Source organism: Camellia sinensis, chromosome 10, assembly GCF_055761805.1.
Source record: "Camellia sinensis isolate YWXY chromosome 10, ASM5576180v1, whole genome shotgun sequence".
Lineage (NCBI taxonomy): Eukaryota > Viridiplantae > Streptophyta > Magnoliopsida > Ericales > Theaceae > Camellia > Camellia sinensis.
The window spans coordinates 51,585,511-51,605,422 of NC_138970.1; the positions used below are offsets into that span (position 1 = coordinate 51,585,511).

Here is a 19,912-nt window from a genome sequence, read left to right on the forward strand (position 1 = left end):
TCTGGTTTTCGGATTTGAATTTGTAAACATAGATGTTTTCGGAATTAATTTTGTAAAAATATATGTAAACATTCACATTGGCCTCTAACTGTTGTAGTTTTCGGGATTTGTTTTTGGACACATGGATGATGTGAACATTCACATTACTATTGATTGCTGGGTAAATTTAGAGTAGTACACACTGATGTGAATGTTCACATCATGTGAATGTTCACATTAATGTGAGAACCCCCAAACTTCACTCAACACTGTGATGGAGGATGATGAAAACATTCACATTGTGACATCAATGCCCAAGTTGTTTGTGTTATTGGGTGTAGTTTGGCCCTGTTGGTTCCCCCCTTTGATTTTTAGAAAATTATAACATAATGTGATCACCCATGTAAGCATTCACATTGGCCAGTAAATGTTGTTGTGTTCGAAATTTATTTCTCAAACATGGCTGATGTGAACATTCACATTACTATTGATTGCTGGGTAAATTTAGAGTAGTACACACTGATGTGAATGTTCACATCATGTGAATGTTCACATTAATGTGAGAACCCCCAAACTTCACTCAACACTGTGATGGAGTGTGATTTAAACATTGACATTGTGACATCAATGCCCAAGTTGTTTGTGTTATTGGGTGTAGTTTGGCGCTGTTGGTTCCCCCCTTTGATTGTTAGAAAATTATAACATAATGTGATCACCCATATAAGCATTCACATTGGCCAGTAAATGTTGTCGTGTTCGAAATTTATTTCTCAAACATGGATGATGTGAACATTCACATTACTATTGATTGCTGGGTAAATTTAGAGTAGTACACACTGATGTGAATGTTCACATCATGTGAATGTTCACATTAATGTGAGAACCCCCAAACTTCACTCAACACTGTGATGGAGGATGATGTAAACATTCACATTGTGACATCAATGCCCAAGTTGTTTGTGTTATTGGGTGTAGTTTTGCACTGTTGGTTCCCCCCTTTGATTTTTAGCAAATTATAACATAATGTGATCACCCATGTAAGCATTCACATTGCCCAGTAACTGTTGTCGTTTTCTGAATTTATTTTCCAAACATGGCTGATGTGAACATTCACATTAGTATTGATTGCTGGGTAATTTTAGAGTAGTACACACTGATGTGAATGTTCACATCATGTGAATGTTCACATTAATGTCAGAACCCCCAAACTTCACTCAACACTGTGATGGAGCATGATGTAAACATTCACATTGTGACATCAATGCCCAAGTTGTTTGTGTTATTGGGTGTAGTTTTGCACTGTTGGTTCCCCCCTTTGATTTTTAGCAAATTATAACATAATGTGATCACCCATGTAAGCATTCACATTGCCCAGTAACTGTTGTCGTTTTCCGAATTTATTTTTCAAACATGGATGATGTGAACATTCACATTAGTATTGATTACTGGGTAAACTTACAGTAATAAACACTGATGTGAACATTCACATCACTGTATAATGATGTCAATGTTCCAATTACTGTCAATGCTGGTTGTTGAATGTTGTTTGCTGCTTCGAGTTCCATCCTCTGTGTTTCAACCAATTACATGTGCTCATTTGAACACACAGGTCTTCCCCATAAAGTTCATGGCAAGCGAAAGCGAGGGGAATCCCGTTTCAAAACCAAGCCTGATCAAACAGCTGTTCCGGAAGAAGTGAACATGAAAAAAGTGAACTACCGGTCAAATCTAACTGGACTGGTCAAACTGTTAAAGGATACCAAATTTACAAGTGGCCAATTGAAGTGCCTTAGAAAAACACCATTCTGGCCATTATTTGATAGGTTGATCAGTAACGGAATCGACCTCAACCACTGCATGAAATATGATGATGTGATTGTACGTATAGTACAAACATTCAAGCAATCTAGTGGAAGGTTTTACATTGGGGATAAGAACATCCAGATTTTTAGAAGCGACGTATCACTGATTTTTGGGGTGGACTGCGGCACCAAGTCGATGGACCTCTCTTATGGTGCAAAACCAACATCCGGCATCATACACCGAATATGCAAGGATGTTAGCCGGTTAAGTGCTGCCAAAATACGAGAAATTCTGAGGGAAGCATTGAAGGGCACAAAAAAACATGACGATGAGGAGGTCGCAAGATTAGTTTGCATGTATGCATGCGTCAAGCTATTCTTTTCTACATCCGGAGAAACAATTGGATGGGTTTTCTACTCATACATGGACCCATTACACAAGATGATCGAGTATGATTGGGCTGAGAGCATCCGGGCAACCTTGATGGGTTCATTGGGCCAAAACTGTGGAAAACCAGGACGAGTCACCGGATGTGTGATGTTGTTAATGGTAAATCAAATCTCATACAACTTATTCTATGTTTAATATGAACATATACGGGCTCTGAACACTCTGATGTGAATGTTCACATTTCTCAGCTTTGGTGTGGAAGTTGACAACATTGATGAAAACATTCGCATAACTGTTTCAGTAATGTACAAAACACACATTAGTAGATGCTGGTGTAAACATTCACATTAACAGATGTGAACATTCACACCAGTTGTACCACTCACATTACCAGATGTGAATATTCACATCAGTAACATCACTCACCATTAGCAAAATGTGAGCATTCACATAGTAATAACACTGACTGGAACAGATGTGAACATTCACATCAGTATCATCACCCACCATTAGCGAATGTGAACATTCACATCAGTAATAGCACTGACACTAACAGTTGTGAACATTCAGGTCAGTAATATCACTCACATTAACAGTTGTGAACACTCACATCAGTAGTATCACTCAACATATGTGAACATTCACATCAGTAACATTACTCCACATTAGCAGATGTGAACATTCACATCATCGGATGTGAACATTCACATCAGTTTTAAGTGATGTAAACATTCACATTACTGGCCTAGTGGTGCACTGTGAACATTCACATTACTGCACCAGTGGTGTAAACATTCACATCAATGTTAATTTCATATGAACATTCAAATTACTGATATTTGTTATTTGTTTCAGTATTGGCTGTGTGAGCATACAACAATCTTACAACCCCACAACCCCAATGCCATTCCACGATGCGTAAAATGGGACCTCACAGCCTTACATAGCAACATGAAGTCCATAACTCTGGCTAAGCTAGGTTTAAATGAGGTAGAAGTACAACCAAATATATTGTGCTTATTCAAATAGTGCGACGAGGAACTATCTAACTAACATACTGTCTGGAAATGCAGGTATATGGCGGCGAGCTAATGGCATCACCAACTGAAGCGAAGATTTATCGTCACACAAAATTGAATGTGGAGTCAAGTGCAGTAGCAAAAAAAGATGAAAGCAATGAGGATCAAAGCAAAGACAGTCAACGCAGTGATGACAGGGATGCATTTTCTGTTGATGCAGTGGACCTGAATGATGTTGGACATTATATCAACCCCAGCTGTAGCACCCCCAATGCTGAGAAGGGAATCATCATAGCACAACCAACTGAGCCCGACATTGTGGAAGTACTCATGAAAGAAAACCAAAAAGCTTGGGCTCTTGTACGGCAATGGGAAGCGAAATACAAACAGTTAGAAGAATCGTGGGAGTTGAGGGCAAGGGTGATTGCTGCCCTTGAAGCCAAACTATTTGACCAATCGGGCTCATCCAATGTGGACATGCACATGAAGACTTGCATGGAGTGGAAAGATACAGAAATTCAGCGGCTGACAAAGTTGGTCATCAACTTGGAATGCGAAAAAACAATACTTGAAGACCTTTTTGACGATCAGTCCGTACACATCATCACTCAAGTTGAAGCACAAAAGGCTCATGACAGCCTTAACAACAATCCCACTGCAGCATTGGAACACGTTATCAGCCCCCCATCAAGGGTAAAGCGCATAAAGCAGAAGGTAAGGACAGAACACAGGTTGGACGAGTTTGAATACCCCAACCTGCCTGGTCAGAAGAAAGGGAAAGAGGGAGCCCAACAGAAATCACATGCAGTCCAAATTGCACAAGATTTAGACAAGCAACCACCAAAAAAGCAGCCAACCAAGTCCAAGAAGTTATCCTTGAACAACAAACTCAAGGTCTGGGCTAACATGAACAAACTCAACAAGCAAAAAGTCCAAAATTTGCACAAGAACGGCGGTGATGAGTAAGTGATCTTACATATCCCCAACTGCTTTTTTTTCCATCATGTTCAGTTCACATACATACTTAATAAATTAGACCATTTCATAAATGTGCAATGTTGACATTAAAATTTTCTGTAATCACAATGCACAGGTTGCTAGTGTGGCGAGGGGACTCAAAGACTAAACATGTGTATTTTGATGACATCATACACCTCATCAAGGAAGAATCAATAACCAACAACGTATGGCAACTGTAAATGGGTACAAAACACACACACACACACACACACACACACACACACACACATAGAGTGAAGACACTGTAAATAATGTACTGCCACCCCTCCGGTTCTGCAGGTGATAGATGCTTATGGTGAAATTCTACTTGAACTACAAGGGCTAGTCAACCCAAGTTTGGAAGATTCATCATTCATCTTTACAAGCACATGTTTGGTAACCACTAGACTTTAATTTTGATTATGTCTCCATACATGTGGATGTTATTCTCAGCATTACATGCTTACATTGTTAATTTAAGTAATAGGCAGATGTCAATGTTAACAAAAACATAAAATGACCTTTGAGAAGATTCACATTGACAGATGTGAACATTCACATCATTCGCATTGAATATTATATGCTTATTATGTTGATTAACTTAAATGATACACACATGTGAACATTCACATCAGTAATATAACTCATAGTAACAGATGTGAACATTCACATCACCAGTATTACTCACATTAACAGATGTGAACATTCACATCAGCAGTATTTACTCACATTAACAGATGTGAACATTCACATCAGTAACATCACCCACCATTAGCAAATGGGAACATTCACATCAGTAATAGCACTGACATTAACAGATGTGAACATTCACATCAGTAGCATTACTCACACTAACAGATGTGAACATTCACATCAGTAACATCACCCACTATTACCAAATGGGAACATTCACACCAGTAATATCACTGACATTAACAGATGTGAACATTCACATCAGTAGCATTACTCACACTAACAGATGTGAACATTCACATCAGTAGCATTACTCACACTAACAGATGTGAACATTCACATCAGTAGTATGACTCACCATTAGGAAATGTGAACATTCACATCATTAACACCAAACATCGATATAAATACTTAGTACATCATTGTATGCCCTTTGTGTGCAGAAAATCATTGAACAGTACCCCCCCCACAAGAGGAATAAACTAATTGATGTACACATCAAGGAGTATCAAGGCCAGAGATTCTTAATCTTCCCATTACACGACAACTTTCACTGGACAATTGTTGTGTACGACGTGAAAGAGAATGTATGGAGGCATTATAACTCACTGCGCCCAAGAGAAGGCATACATGACCCACATATTGACAAAGCACAAATACTTGTAAGTGGCTGTCAAAAACAATACTTGTCGTGATGTGTAATATTTGAACTTGGACGTATGCCCTATGTTGGTTGGTTCCTAATATGAAATTTCATTGTTGGCAGAAGGACTACACCACAGCTTTGGTGCGCAACATTGGACCGTCATCACCATTATGGACCAATTTATCAAGCCAAAATACTTCGAAAACAATCATATCAGTGGACATCTGTCCCCAGCAAGCATCAAATTCGTAAGCCTAAAATCGATTTCTACACATGTTCCACAACCTTTACCCACCTTAATTTCAAAATCTAACAAGAAGTTTGCATTTTCAGGGTGGATTGTGGGCCTGCAGTTTGTTACATCATGAGGGCGCATGTATATCGTGAAGACATTGTTGCCAGCCTAGATCGCTTTGAATGGTGTCAAATAAGAGACTCATTAGTACACCTTTTCCTGAACCACAGAAAGACAGTGCAATGTGAAAACCTATAGGTGGGGGGTGTCCACCTATCACTGTTACCCAAATCTGTTATCCACAGTTAAGACAATTTAGTTTCACTAGCTTAATTGTAAATGAAGTCTATATCACTGCTTGTACAGATACTTTTCAGTCAATATATGTATATGCATTTTCAGGCCTATTTTGCGTTGGTCGTGTACATTGAGATTGTATTTTCTTTTTTTTTGTTTGGATACACATGACATGATGTCAATGTTCACATCACAGAATGATCGTACACTTTCTTCTATTTTAAACCATACTACATGGATGTGAATATTGCTTAAAGTGTTCATGTAACACAATATGACAGGTGTGATTATGATATTTCTTAACACAAGTCAATATTCACATCTAACAATTTGATGATGTGAATATTCACATCATAACTTCTGATTATGCGAATGGCAACAATGATGTCATGAATATTCACATCTTATGAGTTGATGATGCGAATGGTTACATTGATGTAAACATTGCTTTTAACAGTAACAACAATGTGAACATTCCCACCACAGAAATGTTTCAAATTTGAACAATGTGAACATTCACATAATGTGAATGTTAACAGCATGCATTCATCCAAAACACACCCAACATAAATGTCAGATTGGTACCTTAAAAAAGTAAAAATAAAACACAAATCAAACACTAATGCATTATTATGTTTGCCAACGCAACGTAATCTTATTGCAACCCAATGTTTCCCAACACAACACAATCTTATTTCAAAAATGAATATAAGAATCTAATGTAAAATACAATGTTGAAATGAAAAAATGTACATCTTATATCGGCTCCGTGCATGATTTTCGATTATGGCTCCCCAACTTATCACATCTCCCGCACCTTATTTGCTTCAGTTTCTCACCCCTTGATGGGATCCTATTCTTCTTCGGCCTTCCGGGTGGTCTTTTCACGGTAGGCGGGTATATAGTAAAGTCCGTGGGATCAAAAGGCGGCTTCTCCACCGATGGTATAGGGAATATGGCTCCCGAATAGGCTGCACGATATGTCTCTACATGAAAGTAATGTTCTACACAATCATTGAGATTGTAGCGGCTCTTTTGAATGGCAATAACAGCATGGTCACACGGGAATCCGTTGATTTGCCATTTGAAGCATGAACATGTACGCCTCGCAACATCAACTGTAACCGATGGTATCGAATGAACTTCAAACACATCCTCGTTGGCTTTGCTAACTTGCCAAGACTTGCTGTCATTGAACGAATCCATAAGCCTTGTTTCGAATGTCGGACAAATAATCTCATTCCATTTGTTTGCTTGGTCACGCCGTGCAGACATTTGCCGCATCAACTGAGTACGAATTTTGTCCACCATTTGGGTGATAGGAAGATTACGTGCTTCTTTAATCCAGTTATTAAATGACTCCGCCGCATTGAATGTCATCTCCCCATAACGCATGCCCCTGCACAGTATATCACAAACATTGTACAATACGGAATTTAACAGGCCTGACCATTAATGTTGACAGATGTGAACGTTCACAGTACTGCCATTAGTATACACTGATGTGAACATTCACATCAGGGTATAATAATGTGAATGTTCACATCTGCTACCAGGTTTTAATAATGTGAATGTTCACATTACATGGTTATTACGTTCTCAACTTAAATGATAGACAGATGTGAATGTTAACAACAATAATAAAATATGACACGTGTCAACATTCAAATCTGTAATACATTGCATGACTATTTGACAAATTAGCAGATGTGAACATGACATCAGTCATCATTAGCAGATGTGAACATTCACATCATTTACATTGAAGATGAAACACAATTCGAAGATTGTCACCATTATAAACTGAAAATTCACATCACTACCATTCTAAACTTCAAAAATGGAACACCTTAGGAAACTGTTATTACCTGAAGTATGAATTTGCCCAGTGCTCAGGTGCTAAGTCCTTGAAAAAATTATGAGCTCGTTGTTTACCCTCCTCTTTTAATTTTGCAAGCTTTTCATGGAACCCTACCACAGTTGGCTCGTAGGCACAGTCACCCAAACTCCTTACTAGGTGATCCCTGAATCCATTATCAATTCCTTTCATCCGGTCTCTTAAATTGCTCTTCAAGTGTTGTAAGCAATAACCGTGATGAGCCGATGGGAACACCTTTGGCATAGCTTCTAACAGACCAAGATTACGATCCGAAATAAAAGTAATATGGCGCTTCCCATCAACAACCTTCCCAAGTTCATGCAAGAACCACGACCAATTAGCCGTGGTCTCCGAATCAACAATTGCAAATGCAACAGGAAACAGACCTACAACACAACACCAATACACAACTGTTCACAATATTCCAAAATGAATAGAAAAATAGTATAAACGAAACAGGTCATGTGAATGTTCATATGTACATTGCCCTCTTTACTATTTCTATTTTCGGATTCAGGTTCGTAAACATCAACGATGTGAACATTCACATTAACGACCATTAATAATTCATTGTTGCTTGTTGAGTCACTGAAAATGTTAACATTCACAATACTGTTCATTAATAGATCAACTAACATTAGTATACACTGATGTCAACATTCACATAAGAGTGTAATAAGTCTGATGTGAACATTCACATCAGTCTGATGTTAACATTTCTGTCAGTAGCAGACAAAGATGTGAACATTCACATCAGTGCATACTAATGTCATTGATGTGAATGTTCACATTACTTATAATTTAGCAATCACTCTTTCGTCCAGACTACGCTGCTCAGAGCGAATATTGACATGAATAGACAGGTAAAAAAAACTTCTAACCATTGTTCCCGTCTTTCGCCGTTGCCGCAAGTAGCTGACCTTTGTACTTTCCTTTGAGGAATGTTCCATCCAGGAATAATAAAGGCCGACAAGCATTGAACCCAGAAATACACGCAGCGAATGACACAAAGAAGCGACAAAACTGTTGACTACTCGCATCATAGTCAATATTGACATAACTCCCCGGATTGTACCGCATCACAGCATCCGAATACCACCGCAACTGGTCAAACGATAACGAGTGATCTCCATGGATACCAGCCTTTGCTTTCTCCACACCCAACCATACGACATGGTAACTCACATCTAGCCCATAATCCCTCTTCAAAATGGTCACCACTTCACATGGCCGAGTCAACGGCTTGTCCCTCACAATTTCAGATATGGTACTCGACACCAAATCCGAACTAACTCGCGGATTCTTCGATGTTCGAACATCCGTACCACAAGTATGCACATCACTAAACCTCTTGATGTAGAAAAAATCATTTGCTCGTTGTGCTCTACAATGTATAGCCCACAAGCACCCCCTCTCCTCCCGCATCGCACACACAGCCGTAACTCTTGTTGTCTCGTTCTTCACGTATGTGAACTTAAACCCACATTGGATCGCATACTTACATAAAACGTCACGAAATTCTTGTGCACCTCCAACAAACCGTTGTCCTACATGCGTAATACCATTTGCCCAAGGGGCTGACAACAACACCTTCTCCTTATGGTGGCAAAATCTCCGTAGTGCATCAATTTCATCCTCAACCCCCACACGCAGCAATCCCAAACTACTTGACTAACCAATATCACCCTTCAACTCAACCACAACTTCTACATGTTGTACCCCCATTGATTTAGCAAGCAGTACCATGTTCTGAAATTCTTCCTCATTGTCCAAATGACACTTATTAATCCCAGGTAGTTTACAGAACAATGAAATAGAACCAGCAGACAACTCATCCCATTTCTCACACAAACACTCCACCAAACGAGAATAACACATTGCGCGGGCAACATTTATTACAGTTGTACTACAACCATATGTACACACCAATAGCATAAAGGTATCCATCTCCTGTAAAAACACAAAAACACAATAATGAACAGTAATGAAAATCGATATGAAAATTCACATTGCGCAAAAAATAGATGACTACGTGTACATTTCAACTGCTAAATCCATAATTCACAATATGAAGATGAGAACATTCATATTACTATTAACAAGATGTCAACATTAAGCAAACATCAAAGTCCAATGACAACAACAACAATCTTCACATAATATAATGATGTGAACATTCACATCAGTGTATGATGATGTAAACATTCACATCAGTGTATAATGATGTGAACATTCACATCAGTTTATGAGGATGTAAACTTTCACATTGATATTAACAAGATGTTAACATTAAGCAAGCATCAAAGTAAAATGAGAACATTAACAATCTTCACATAATTATTAACAATCTTCACAGAGCCTCATTAAGCAAACATCAATTTAAAATGAGAACATCCACATTCTTCACATATTCCCCATTCACAAAATGTGCAGATTGACATTGATATATATACTGATAATCAAATCATCCACACCGAGCCTCATTACGCATGCATCGAAGTCAAATGAGAACTACACAATCTTCACATAATACGAATGAACTCCCCTCCACATAACCACGTAAAATGCATATAATTAAAAAAACAGAGCATTCAATCCATATAAATCCAAAAACAGAGCATCTGATCCATTATACGAACGAAACCATAAACTGAACATGTATTCATAACCAAATTGATACTAACCTTGATCATCCAATCCTACAATCGTACAGAAAGTTGAAAAAAACTGATTTGAACTAGTTATAATCTGGCAAATGTAACAACCGAACACACTCCTCTTCGTCGTCTTCACACGCAAACCACAGAACCAGACTCCAACAGCAAGGACGAAACCCTGGCACAACCAAACCTTGCAACGAGCATGCAAAACATAAACGTATCTCTCGGAATTGGATTGACGATGAAAAGCGTAAAATAGAAACTGCCAAACTGCATGAACGAAGAAACAGGCACCTTTTACGTATTAACACTGTACATATATATATAGGGGCAAAATAGTCCAACAAATTATATTAAATTAGAAAAATGGACCTTATGGAATATCCAGAAAAATTTATGGGACTAATTAGGTTATAATATTTTTTAGTGGACCTAATGGGTTATAACAACTCTAGAATTGATTTATCAATAAAAATCTCTTTTTTTTATATAAAAAATTAAAAAGTACACTTATTTAGAGCATCTCAAATCATCCCTAGGGGTTAAGAAGTTTCATTTGGGATAAACTTTTTGACTTTTGTAAAAAAAAAAAAAAATTACTCCATTATAATTTGAATGTGATACTTTATCTTATTAAATTAAAAAACTTAATTTATCTGTTTATGATTATTTTAGTCAAAAAAAACTCTCAATTAACTTATACCAAACAAAAGCATAATAGAGTCCAAATCATAGATCACCCATCTGCTAACATCATCAAAAAATGATACGTGTTTTAACTAAAAATAAAAAGTCACACAAGGTCAATGATTGTGTTCAATTTTTATTTTTTATTTTTTTTTCATATAAAAATTCTTTATATAATACTACCCACTCGCTATAGTCTATAGTACTGATCTGAATCGTATGAAAATTGGGTACTTAATTGTCTTCATTCCAACATTGCCAGTCGTCGAACATAATTATGGAGAGAGAGAGAGAGAGAGAGAGAGGGGGGTGTGCGTGTGTGTGTTCCCACCTGTAATTGATGTTTGTGGAATTCTTTGTGCATCACTTCAATTATATGTACAGATTAGTGTCTGTACTTGTTCTCTTTGAAAACTGTAAGTTAATCATGAATTTTTATCGACCTCTTTTTTGTCGTTGGCACGTAAGTTTAGGGCTGCAAATTGGGTGCTTAGGATTAGGCTGGGATCCGTCAAAACTTTCGTTTGCTATAAGTTCAAATAATTATTTTTGATTAAAATAATTATAAAAAAATAAAATATCATGTTTAAATTATTATTATTTTATTTTTTCTTTTATAAAAATTAAAAAATCTAAAATATTATCTTTTTTTAAAATAATCAAAAAATTAAAAGATTAATTTACATCTCAAACGAATCCTAATTTTAACTTGAATTTTTAATAAATTTATCCAAATTCAAGTTCAAGTCTAAAATTATGTCCAAGAGTCTCGGCCTGGGTTTATCTCAGAGGATTTGGCCTAGAATCAAGTTATTCAAATTCAACTTTTAACAAATATATCTTTAAGTTTAGGGATAATTTAGACTTCACTTAGGGTTCGCTTAGAAAGTAAGTTGGTTTTTTTGTTATTTTAATCTTGACATGGGTAAGTCCACAAAGGATATGGCCCACTACTTAAACCTTAATTCATGATTCAAATACTAAAACCCAAAAATCCTAAAACCTAACGTTACACCCAGCACCAATGACATCTAAACACTTGGCAAGTAAAGAGCCAATCACATCAGTAGACAAAGATCCTGCAGAGTTATTGCACCACACATCAACCATTAATGAGCTTCCCTACAACATTTATTACGATAACCCTTCACGTCGGAACAGAACAGCCTCACCATGAACAAGGCAAGCTAGAACATAGACTTTCGGTCAACATGACAGCCCAGAGTGGACAAGGAAATGATGAGCAAAAGATATAAGCAGGCTCCTAAGACAAAGAAAAGGTTAAGTTCTCTATCACCATTCTATCTCCACATTTCCATCACCCTCTCCCTTCCCTAACTTGATTGTCGGAGGGTTCGCTGGGGGACTCCTCGTTCCCTGTTGAACTCTTGTGCAGGTCTCCCTGTGGGTACGACTCTCAGGCGACGGTTTATGAAGCGTGGATCAACCTGACCCCGTTCTATCCGGAGCACGTAGTATCATCCGTTGGCGCCGTCTATGGGAATCCTTTCTGCTTTGTGTGGCAATTGTGCTTATTGGCGTCGGAGATCCATCCCCAATACTCCCTACCTGCCATCCACCAAGATGGATGGTCACAACTAGATCCATGACCTCTCAACACAACGTTGCCGACCCCCAAGCCAACCCTCCTAACCCAAACAACCCACCACAGTATTTCACAGAACTCACCAACAGAATTAACCGCTTAGCCGAACAAAACCAGGCCCTGATTAGTGTTTTGCTTCAAAGAGACCTTCCCATCCCTCCTCCTCCACCTCAAGATATCCCACCTAACCAAGAACGAGCCCCGAGTCATCCTATCCAACAGTCCCACCCATCCAACTTGGAAGGCTTGCAACCCCCTCCTCTAGATATGAACCCGTCATCTCGGCCCCCATACCCATCAGTCCAGGCACCCACCCTCGAGGGAGAGGCCAGTAGTGTCCAGCCTCCGCTGCATTCCAGTGGTGAACATGTTCCTCTTTGGGATGCAGAACTCCGAGCCATGAAATTCCAACTTCAAGAAGTCATGCAGAACATACAGAATAAACCCTCCACCACAGCCAACTCACCATTTGTTTCCTCTATCAGGGACAAACCCCTACCTCCCAAGTTCAAAATGCCCTCGATCGACTCTTTTGACGGCACAACGGACCCAGTCAACCATTTGGAGACTTACAGAACCCTCATGGTCCTCCATGCATTCCCTGACGAGATCATGTGTCGGGCTTTCCCTGTAATACTTAAGAGGTCGGCTCGACTCTGGTTTAGTCAACTCCCAACAGACTCTATCTTTACTTTCCAGCACCTAAGTGACTCATTTCTCAGCCATTTCATTGGTGCCCAGCGCCAGCTGCGTCCGGTAACCCAACTCCTTAATATCTATCAGTCGGAGGGGGAGTCGCTGCGCAGCTTCGTCACCTGCTTTAACACCGAAGCCCTGCAGGTAGCGAAAAATGACGACAAGGTCATTCTTACGGCTTTCATGGCCGGTCTATGATCATCTGATTTCCTTTTTTCTCTCTCCAAAAACCCCCCAACCTCCATGGTGACCCTACTCTCCAAAGCCCAAAAATACATGAACGCCGAAGATTCTCTAGTCGTCCGACAAGATCCTACAAACAAAATCCCAACCCCCAGAGAGAAGAGAAAAGACTCTGAAACCAGACACACCCAGTACACTCACCAAACACCTCAGTACACCAACCAACTTGCCTGAGCCGACCGATCGGTGCCTACTTGACCGCCCGGCCGGTTCGAATGATACACACCCCTCAATTCCCCCATGGAACAAGTCCTAAACCAGATCCAACGAGATTATCCCTTAAAATGGCCCAACCGTCGTGGTCTCCTTCTAACCGGAGAGACTAGTCCAAATATCGCCGCTTTCATCAGGACCACGGCCATAATACCGAGGAATGTGTTAACCTCAAAGACCAGGTTGAGGGCTTGATACGCCAGGGGCGTCTCAGTTGGTTCACGGCAGCCCGCCCTCAGCAAAGGCAAAGGACTGAACCTATAAGAAACAACCATCGGCGCACCCCTCCTCGACAACCCGTACAACCTAACCAAAGTCATGATCGGCCCCCACAGCAACCCCGGACACTAGGCAACCCTGCCCCCCCGGTTGGAGAGATCAGAGTTATTGCTGGCGGGCTTGCTTGTGGAGGACCATCCCGTTCGACTCAACGGGCAGAACTCAGAAAAATAAGGCAGGGCTCAAATAAAGAAGTTGCAACATTGGACCGCCCTTTCAAACATCCCAAGCAGTGGATGGAGTCCATTACCTTTACGGAGGCCGATTGCACAGGCATCTGTTACCCCCATGACGACCCCCTCGTCATCTCTGCTCTCCTCTCCAATTACAAACTCAGACGGGTGCTCGTTAACAACAGTAGCTCTCCAGACATCATCTTCCTCAACGCCTATCGCCGGCTCAAGGTCGGGGAAGAAAGTTTGTCCCATCTCCAAACCCCACTGGTTGGCTTCACTAGAGACCGGGTGACCTCTATAGGCTTCATCGATCTCCCCATCACCATTGGAGAATACCCACGGCAGACCACTAAGTTGCTCATTTTTCTCGTCGTCGACTGTCCCTCTGCTTATAACATCATCCTCGGTCGCACCGCCCTTAACGCTTTTTAAGCTGTCACATCTACGTACCATCTGGCCATGAAATTTTCTACCGACCTCGAAGTCAGCATTGTGAGGGGAGAGAAGACTGTGGCCAGAGAATGCTACATCGCTTCACTCAAAAAGGTTAAGCTGAAGGAGACCATGATCATCGAAGGACTCGACGTTAGAGACAAAGACGAATTAGTTAGAGGGGAACCAGTGGAAGAACTTGTTGAAGTCCCCATCGATCCCACCAACCCAACAAAAACAGCCAAGATCGGTAGCCAACTATCCTCTTAAGCCAAGGCCGATCTTACAGCCCTCCTGACCAAGCACAATGATGTGTTTGCTTGGACCCATTCCGACATGCCGAGTATTGATCCTTCCTTCATCACTCATCATTTGAGTATCGAACCCCATTTCTGACCCTTCCGCCAGAAGCAGCGCATCTTCCACCCAGAACACAACGCTCTTATTGCTTCTGAGGTAGATAAGCTACTGGAGGCATAGTTTGTCAAGAATGTGGACTACCCTAGATGGCTGTCAAACGTGCTCTTGGTCATTAAAAACAACGGTAAATGACGACTCTATGTCGACTACTTCGATCTCAATCGAGCTTGCCCCAAAGATAGTTATCTCCTTCCTCGCATAGATCTGCTTGTCGACGCCACGGCCGGTCATCAAATGCTCAGTTTCATGGACGCCTTCTGTGGCTACAATCAAATTCTGATGCACCCGTCTGACCAAGAACACACCTCCTTCATCACTGATCGGGGAACCTACCACTATTGAGTCATGCCATTTGGACTGAAAAATACCGGAGCAACTTACCAACGGTTAGTCAATGCCGTCTTTCATCACCAGATAAGTCGGAATATGAAAGTATACGTCGACGACATGCTAGTCAAGAGCAAACTCTCCTCCGATCATCTGGCCGACCTGCTAGAGACCTTCGACACCCTACGAAAGTATCAAATGAAGCTCAATCCGGAGAAATGCGCCTTCGGCGTAGGATCTGGGAAGTTCTTGGGTTTCATGGTCAGTCAGCTGGGTATTGAGGCCAACCCCGAAAAGATCAAGGCCCTGATAGAAATGCAGTCACCCAGAACGGTTAAGGAGGTTCAAAAGCTAACTGGCAGAGTCGCCGCCCTCAACCGCTTCATTTCCCGCGCAACAGACAAGTGCCTACCCTTTTTTAAAGTTCTTCGGCAGGCTTTCGAGTGGACAACCGAATCCGAAGAGACTTTCCAACAATTGAAGCAGTGCATGACAAACCCCCCTTACTCTCTCAAGCACTCATGTGTGAACCCATTTTTCTCTACTTAGCCGTTTCGAGCGCCGCAGTCAGTGCGGTCTTCATCAGGGAGAACGGCTCAGTACAGTGCCCGGTTTATTACATTAGCCGGGCTCTCAGGGGAGCAGAACGGAACTACCCATTGTTGGAAAAAATGGCCTTGGCCTTGGTCACCGTCTCAAGATGACTCCGACTTTACTTCCAAGCCCACTCCATAGTGGTCCTCACTGACCAACCTTTAAAGAAAATAATGTAACAACCAGAGTTGTCTGGCAGACTTATGCAATGGTCAGTCGAGCTCAGCCAATTTGACATCTCCTACTGACCTCAAACAGCGATCAAAGAGCAGGCTGTCGCCGATTTTATCCTGGAATTCACTAATCCCACTCCAGCCACGGATCCCCCGCCCAAGCAATTCAACATCAAGGCAGAAGATCCCCACTCTTGGACCCTCAATGTTGATGGCTCATCTCGCAAAGAAGGCAGTGTGGCTAGTCTTATCCTCACTGCCTCCGAGGGTGGTTATTTCAAGCGCGCTCTCCGCTTCCTGTTTAACGCAAACAATAATGAGGCTGAGTATGAGGCCTTGATAGCAGGTCTTCGCCTAGCCAAAGACATTGGTGTGAGCCATATCCGAGTGTTCAGTGACTCCCAATTGATCGTCGGACAAATCACTTGGGAATTCGACGCAAAGGACGACACAATGCGGGCCTATAGGGATATTACACTCTCCCTTATTTTCCTTTTCAACACTTTCCACATCAAACACATCCCTCGGTCAGAAAACTCTAAGGCAGATGAAATGGCCCAATTAGCCTCGGTTGACCAATCCGACCTCAGCCACGGAGTTCGTCTTGAATACCTGGCCTAACCTTCCACTTCGCCAACTCAGTTGGAGGTCCACTTCCTCCAAAATGAACTTATCCCCTGGGCAGCGGACATCCTTCTATTCTTGACAAATGGGGAATTACCAGAAGAGAAATAGCAGGCCGCCAAAGTAAGAGCCCGGTCATCCAATTACATCCTCATCAACGGCCTCCTGTACAAACGAGGATTTTCACGCCTTTACCTCAGGTGCCTCAGCCATTCCTAAGCGACTTACGTGATAAGGGAAGTTCACGAGGGTGTATGTGGTAACCATCCTGGTGCCAGGTCGCTGGCCCATAAGATACTCGGCATCGGTTACTTCTGGCCTACTCTCAACTAAGATGCCACTGAGTTCGTGCTTAAGTGCGACAAGTGTCAGCGCTTCGCCAACATCCCCCATGCCCCGCCGACAGAACTAATTACACTTTGTAGTCCCTATCCATTCGCCAAATGGGGGATCGACTTAGTTGGCCCATTGCCCACCGGTAGGGGCCAAACCAAGTTTACCATCGTCACCATTGACTACTTCACTAAATGGGTGGAAGCGAAACCCCTTGCCACAACCACCGAACGCAACGCAACACAACCAGATTCATCTGGCAGTCGATCGTATGCCAACTTGGCATCCCTCAAGCCATCATCTTAAGATAACGGCAAGCAATTCGACAATGCCAAGTTCAAAAAATTATGTGCAGAGCTTCACATTCAGCCATGTTTCTCTTCCCCAAGCCATCCCCAAGCCAATGAGCAAGTAGAGGTTACCAACCGCTCTCTCCTAAAAATCATCAAAACTAAGTTGGAAGTCGCTAAGGGACTTTGGGCTGAGGAATTGCCAAATGTACTCTGAGCCTACCGCACTACCGCCCGAACCCCCACTGGGGAGACCCCCTTTCGCTTGACATACGGCGCTGAGGCGGTCATTCCAGTGGAAATCGACCTGCCAACCCCGAGGGTTCTGCACCCGAATCCTGAACTCACCGAAAAATTACGACTGGTCGACTTAGACCTGATTGAAGAGCTCCAAGAGACCACTGTTGTCAGACGGGCCTCATATCAACAGAAAATGAGAGCACACTACAACTGCAAAGTTCGACCGAGAGAGTTCGCTGTTGGGGACCTAGTTTTGCGTGAGGCAACTCTTGCCACCAAAAACCTTGCCGAGGGCAAGCTGGCAGCCAAGTGGGAAGGACCTTACGTTATTAAGGCCAAGCCTCGCTCGGACACTTATCGACTCTAGGATATGAAGGCCGAGACCTCTTCTACCCGTAGAACGCCGAACACTTGAAGCGTTATTTTCAGTAAAGTACCATGTCCTATTTTTGTATTGATCACTTGCTGTATGACAATCTACACACTTGTTCTTTTTGTCTTTTCATACATGATGTAAATTTCTGATCAATAGGCTACGCCTTAAATGACAATGACTTGGTATCTCCGTTATTTGCGTTGTGTTTCTATAACGATGTGTTAAACTGAATGAATCAAGCCTCAGCCAGACTAAGCATGAAGAGCTCGGCCAAATTGAGTTAATCAAGCCTCAGCCAGACTGAGCACGAAGAGTTCAGCCAGATTGAGTTAATTAAGCCTCAGCCAGACTGAGCATGAAGAGCCTAGCCAAACTGAGTTAATTACACCTTAGCCAGACTGAGCACGAAGAGCTCAGCCAAACTGCGTCAATTCAAAATGTTAGAGCCTTCCCAGTCGTAGTCGGAATTCTAGTGAAGACTTAGTTAAAATCCCAGTCCATACTACAGCATTTTTTAACAATTTTTACATTTCTAATTTAACATTTTCAATACAGTCAGGATCCAGGTCCATAGTCGTCCACGCCCATCTTTAATCTTTAACATCTTTCACATTTTCGTTCATGTCTATTTTTAACACTTTGTGCATCATAGTTTTCTAACAAGTCAAGCTGGCTGCCCATTCCTAAACTTTTTACATCACAACTTACTAGCAAGTTTCACAATTCATACACATGTCTTACTTTTACAACCATTCTTCATTAAATTCTTCTCTGTCATTTTCATTATTTTCAAATTTACGACTCAGAAGAAATAAGGACAACAATGATACAAACGAAAAGTCGTTTTATTTACAAAACTTATGGTTACAAACAACTTGCTGCAGAAATTACATACCATAAAAAAAAACAAAACCAAACAAAAACAAAATTTTTACATAGATCAGTCATCCTCAGTAAAGACCAGATCTTCTTCCTCAACCCCCTCGTCCAGAGGGGGTCTGGGCAACATCGTCTTCGCTTATCTGCACGCAACTAAAGTCCACGTCTGGGAACAGCTCTTTCGTTTTATGTTTGAAGGTCTTCCAGTCGCTGTCTCAGAACTCAGCCATTTCATGCTTATAAAAATCCGACCGCTAGAAGCTCTGGATGACTTCTTCTTTGCTTCTGCCCCAGTGGTTGCCCCCGACGGCCCAGCCCCCCCACTACCCTCCTTCACCAGGTTGCTCGCGATCGCGGCATCTATGGCCATCTAGAAGTTGGCGGACCCCTTGAATATCTCCACCACCGCCATACACAGGTCAGGGTACGTCGCCCTCTCAGATTCCAACTTCGTCATGTCCTCCGCCAGTTCCTTCTTCAATGTCGCAATCCGACTATCGGCCTCTTCCTTGTCCTTAACCAGATCTTCGTTGCTGGACATGGCCTCCTTCCATCTTTCGTGAGAAATGGTGCAGGCTCTCTGGGCCTCCTCTAGTTTCCTCTTCTCGCCCGCCAACTCGAACTCTAGCGATATCACCTTGCGGCGCTCCGCTTCAAGCTTTGACTTGGCTGCAACGAGCTCGGCACTAGCTCATTCTGCCGTGTTCTTTTGCACCATTGTCAG

The 19,912-nt window shown here is 41.7% G+C and overlaps 2 protein-coding genes across 2 annotated transcripts; one reads left to right on the plus strand and one right to left on the minus strand.

Annotated features, from left to right (window-relative positions):
• The first annotated feature begins 1,518 nt into the window (after positions 1 to 1,518).
• LOC145800385 (uncharacterized) lies at positions 1,519 to 5,578 on the plus strand. Its single transcript, XM_082890048.1, has 6 exons — positions 1,519 to 2,331; positions 3,028 to 3,162; positions 3,246 to 4,153; positions 4,285 to 4,375; positions 4,491 to 4,586; positions 5,327 to 5,578. Exons 1-6 carry the CDS (start codon positions 1,519 to 1,521, stop codon positions 5,576 to 5,578), a joined length of 2,295 nt encoding a protein of 764 aa, XP_082746174.1.
• Positions 5,579 to 6,673: 1,095 nt separating this feature from the next.
• On the minus strand, positions 6,674 to 10,824 carry LOC145801629 (uncharacterized). Its single transcript, XM_082893373.1, has 4 exons — positions 10,625 to 10,824; positions 8,822 to 9,890; positions 7,930 to 8,326; positions 6,674 to 7,460 (listed from the first exon to the last, which is right to left on the minus strand). The coding sequence occupies exons 2-4, from the start codon at positions 9,363 to 9,365 to the stop codon at positions 6,818 to 6,820; spliced, it is 1,584 nt and encodes a 527-aa protein (XP_082749499.1). The 5' UTR covers positions 9,366 to 9,890; positions 10,625 to 10,824; the 3' UTR covers positions 6,674 to 6,817.
• Positions 10,825 to 19,912: the final 9,088 nt, after the last annotated feature.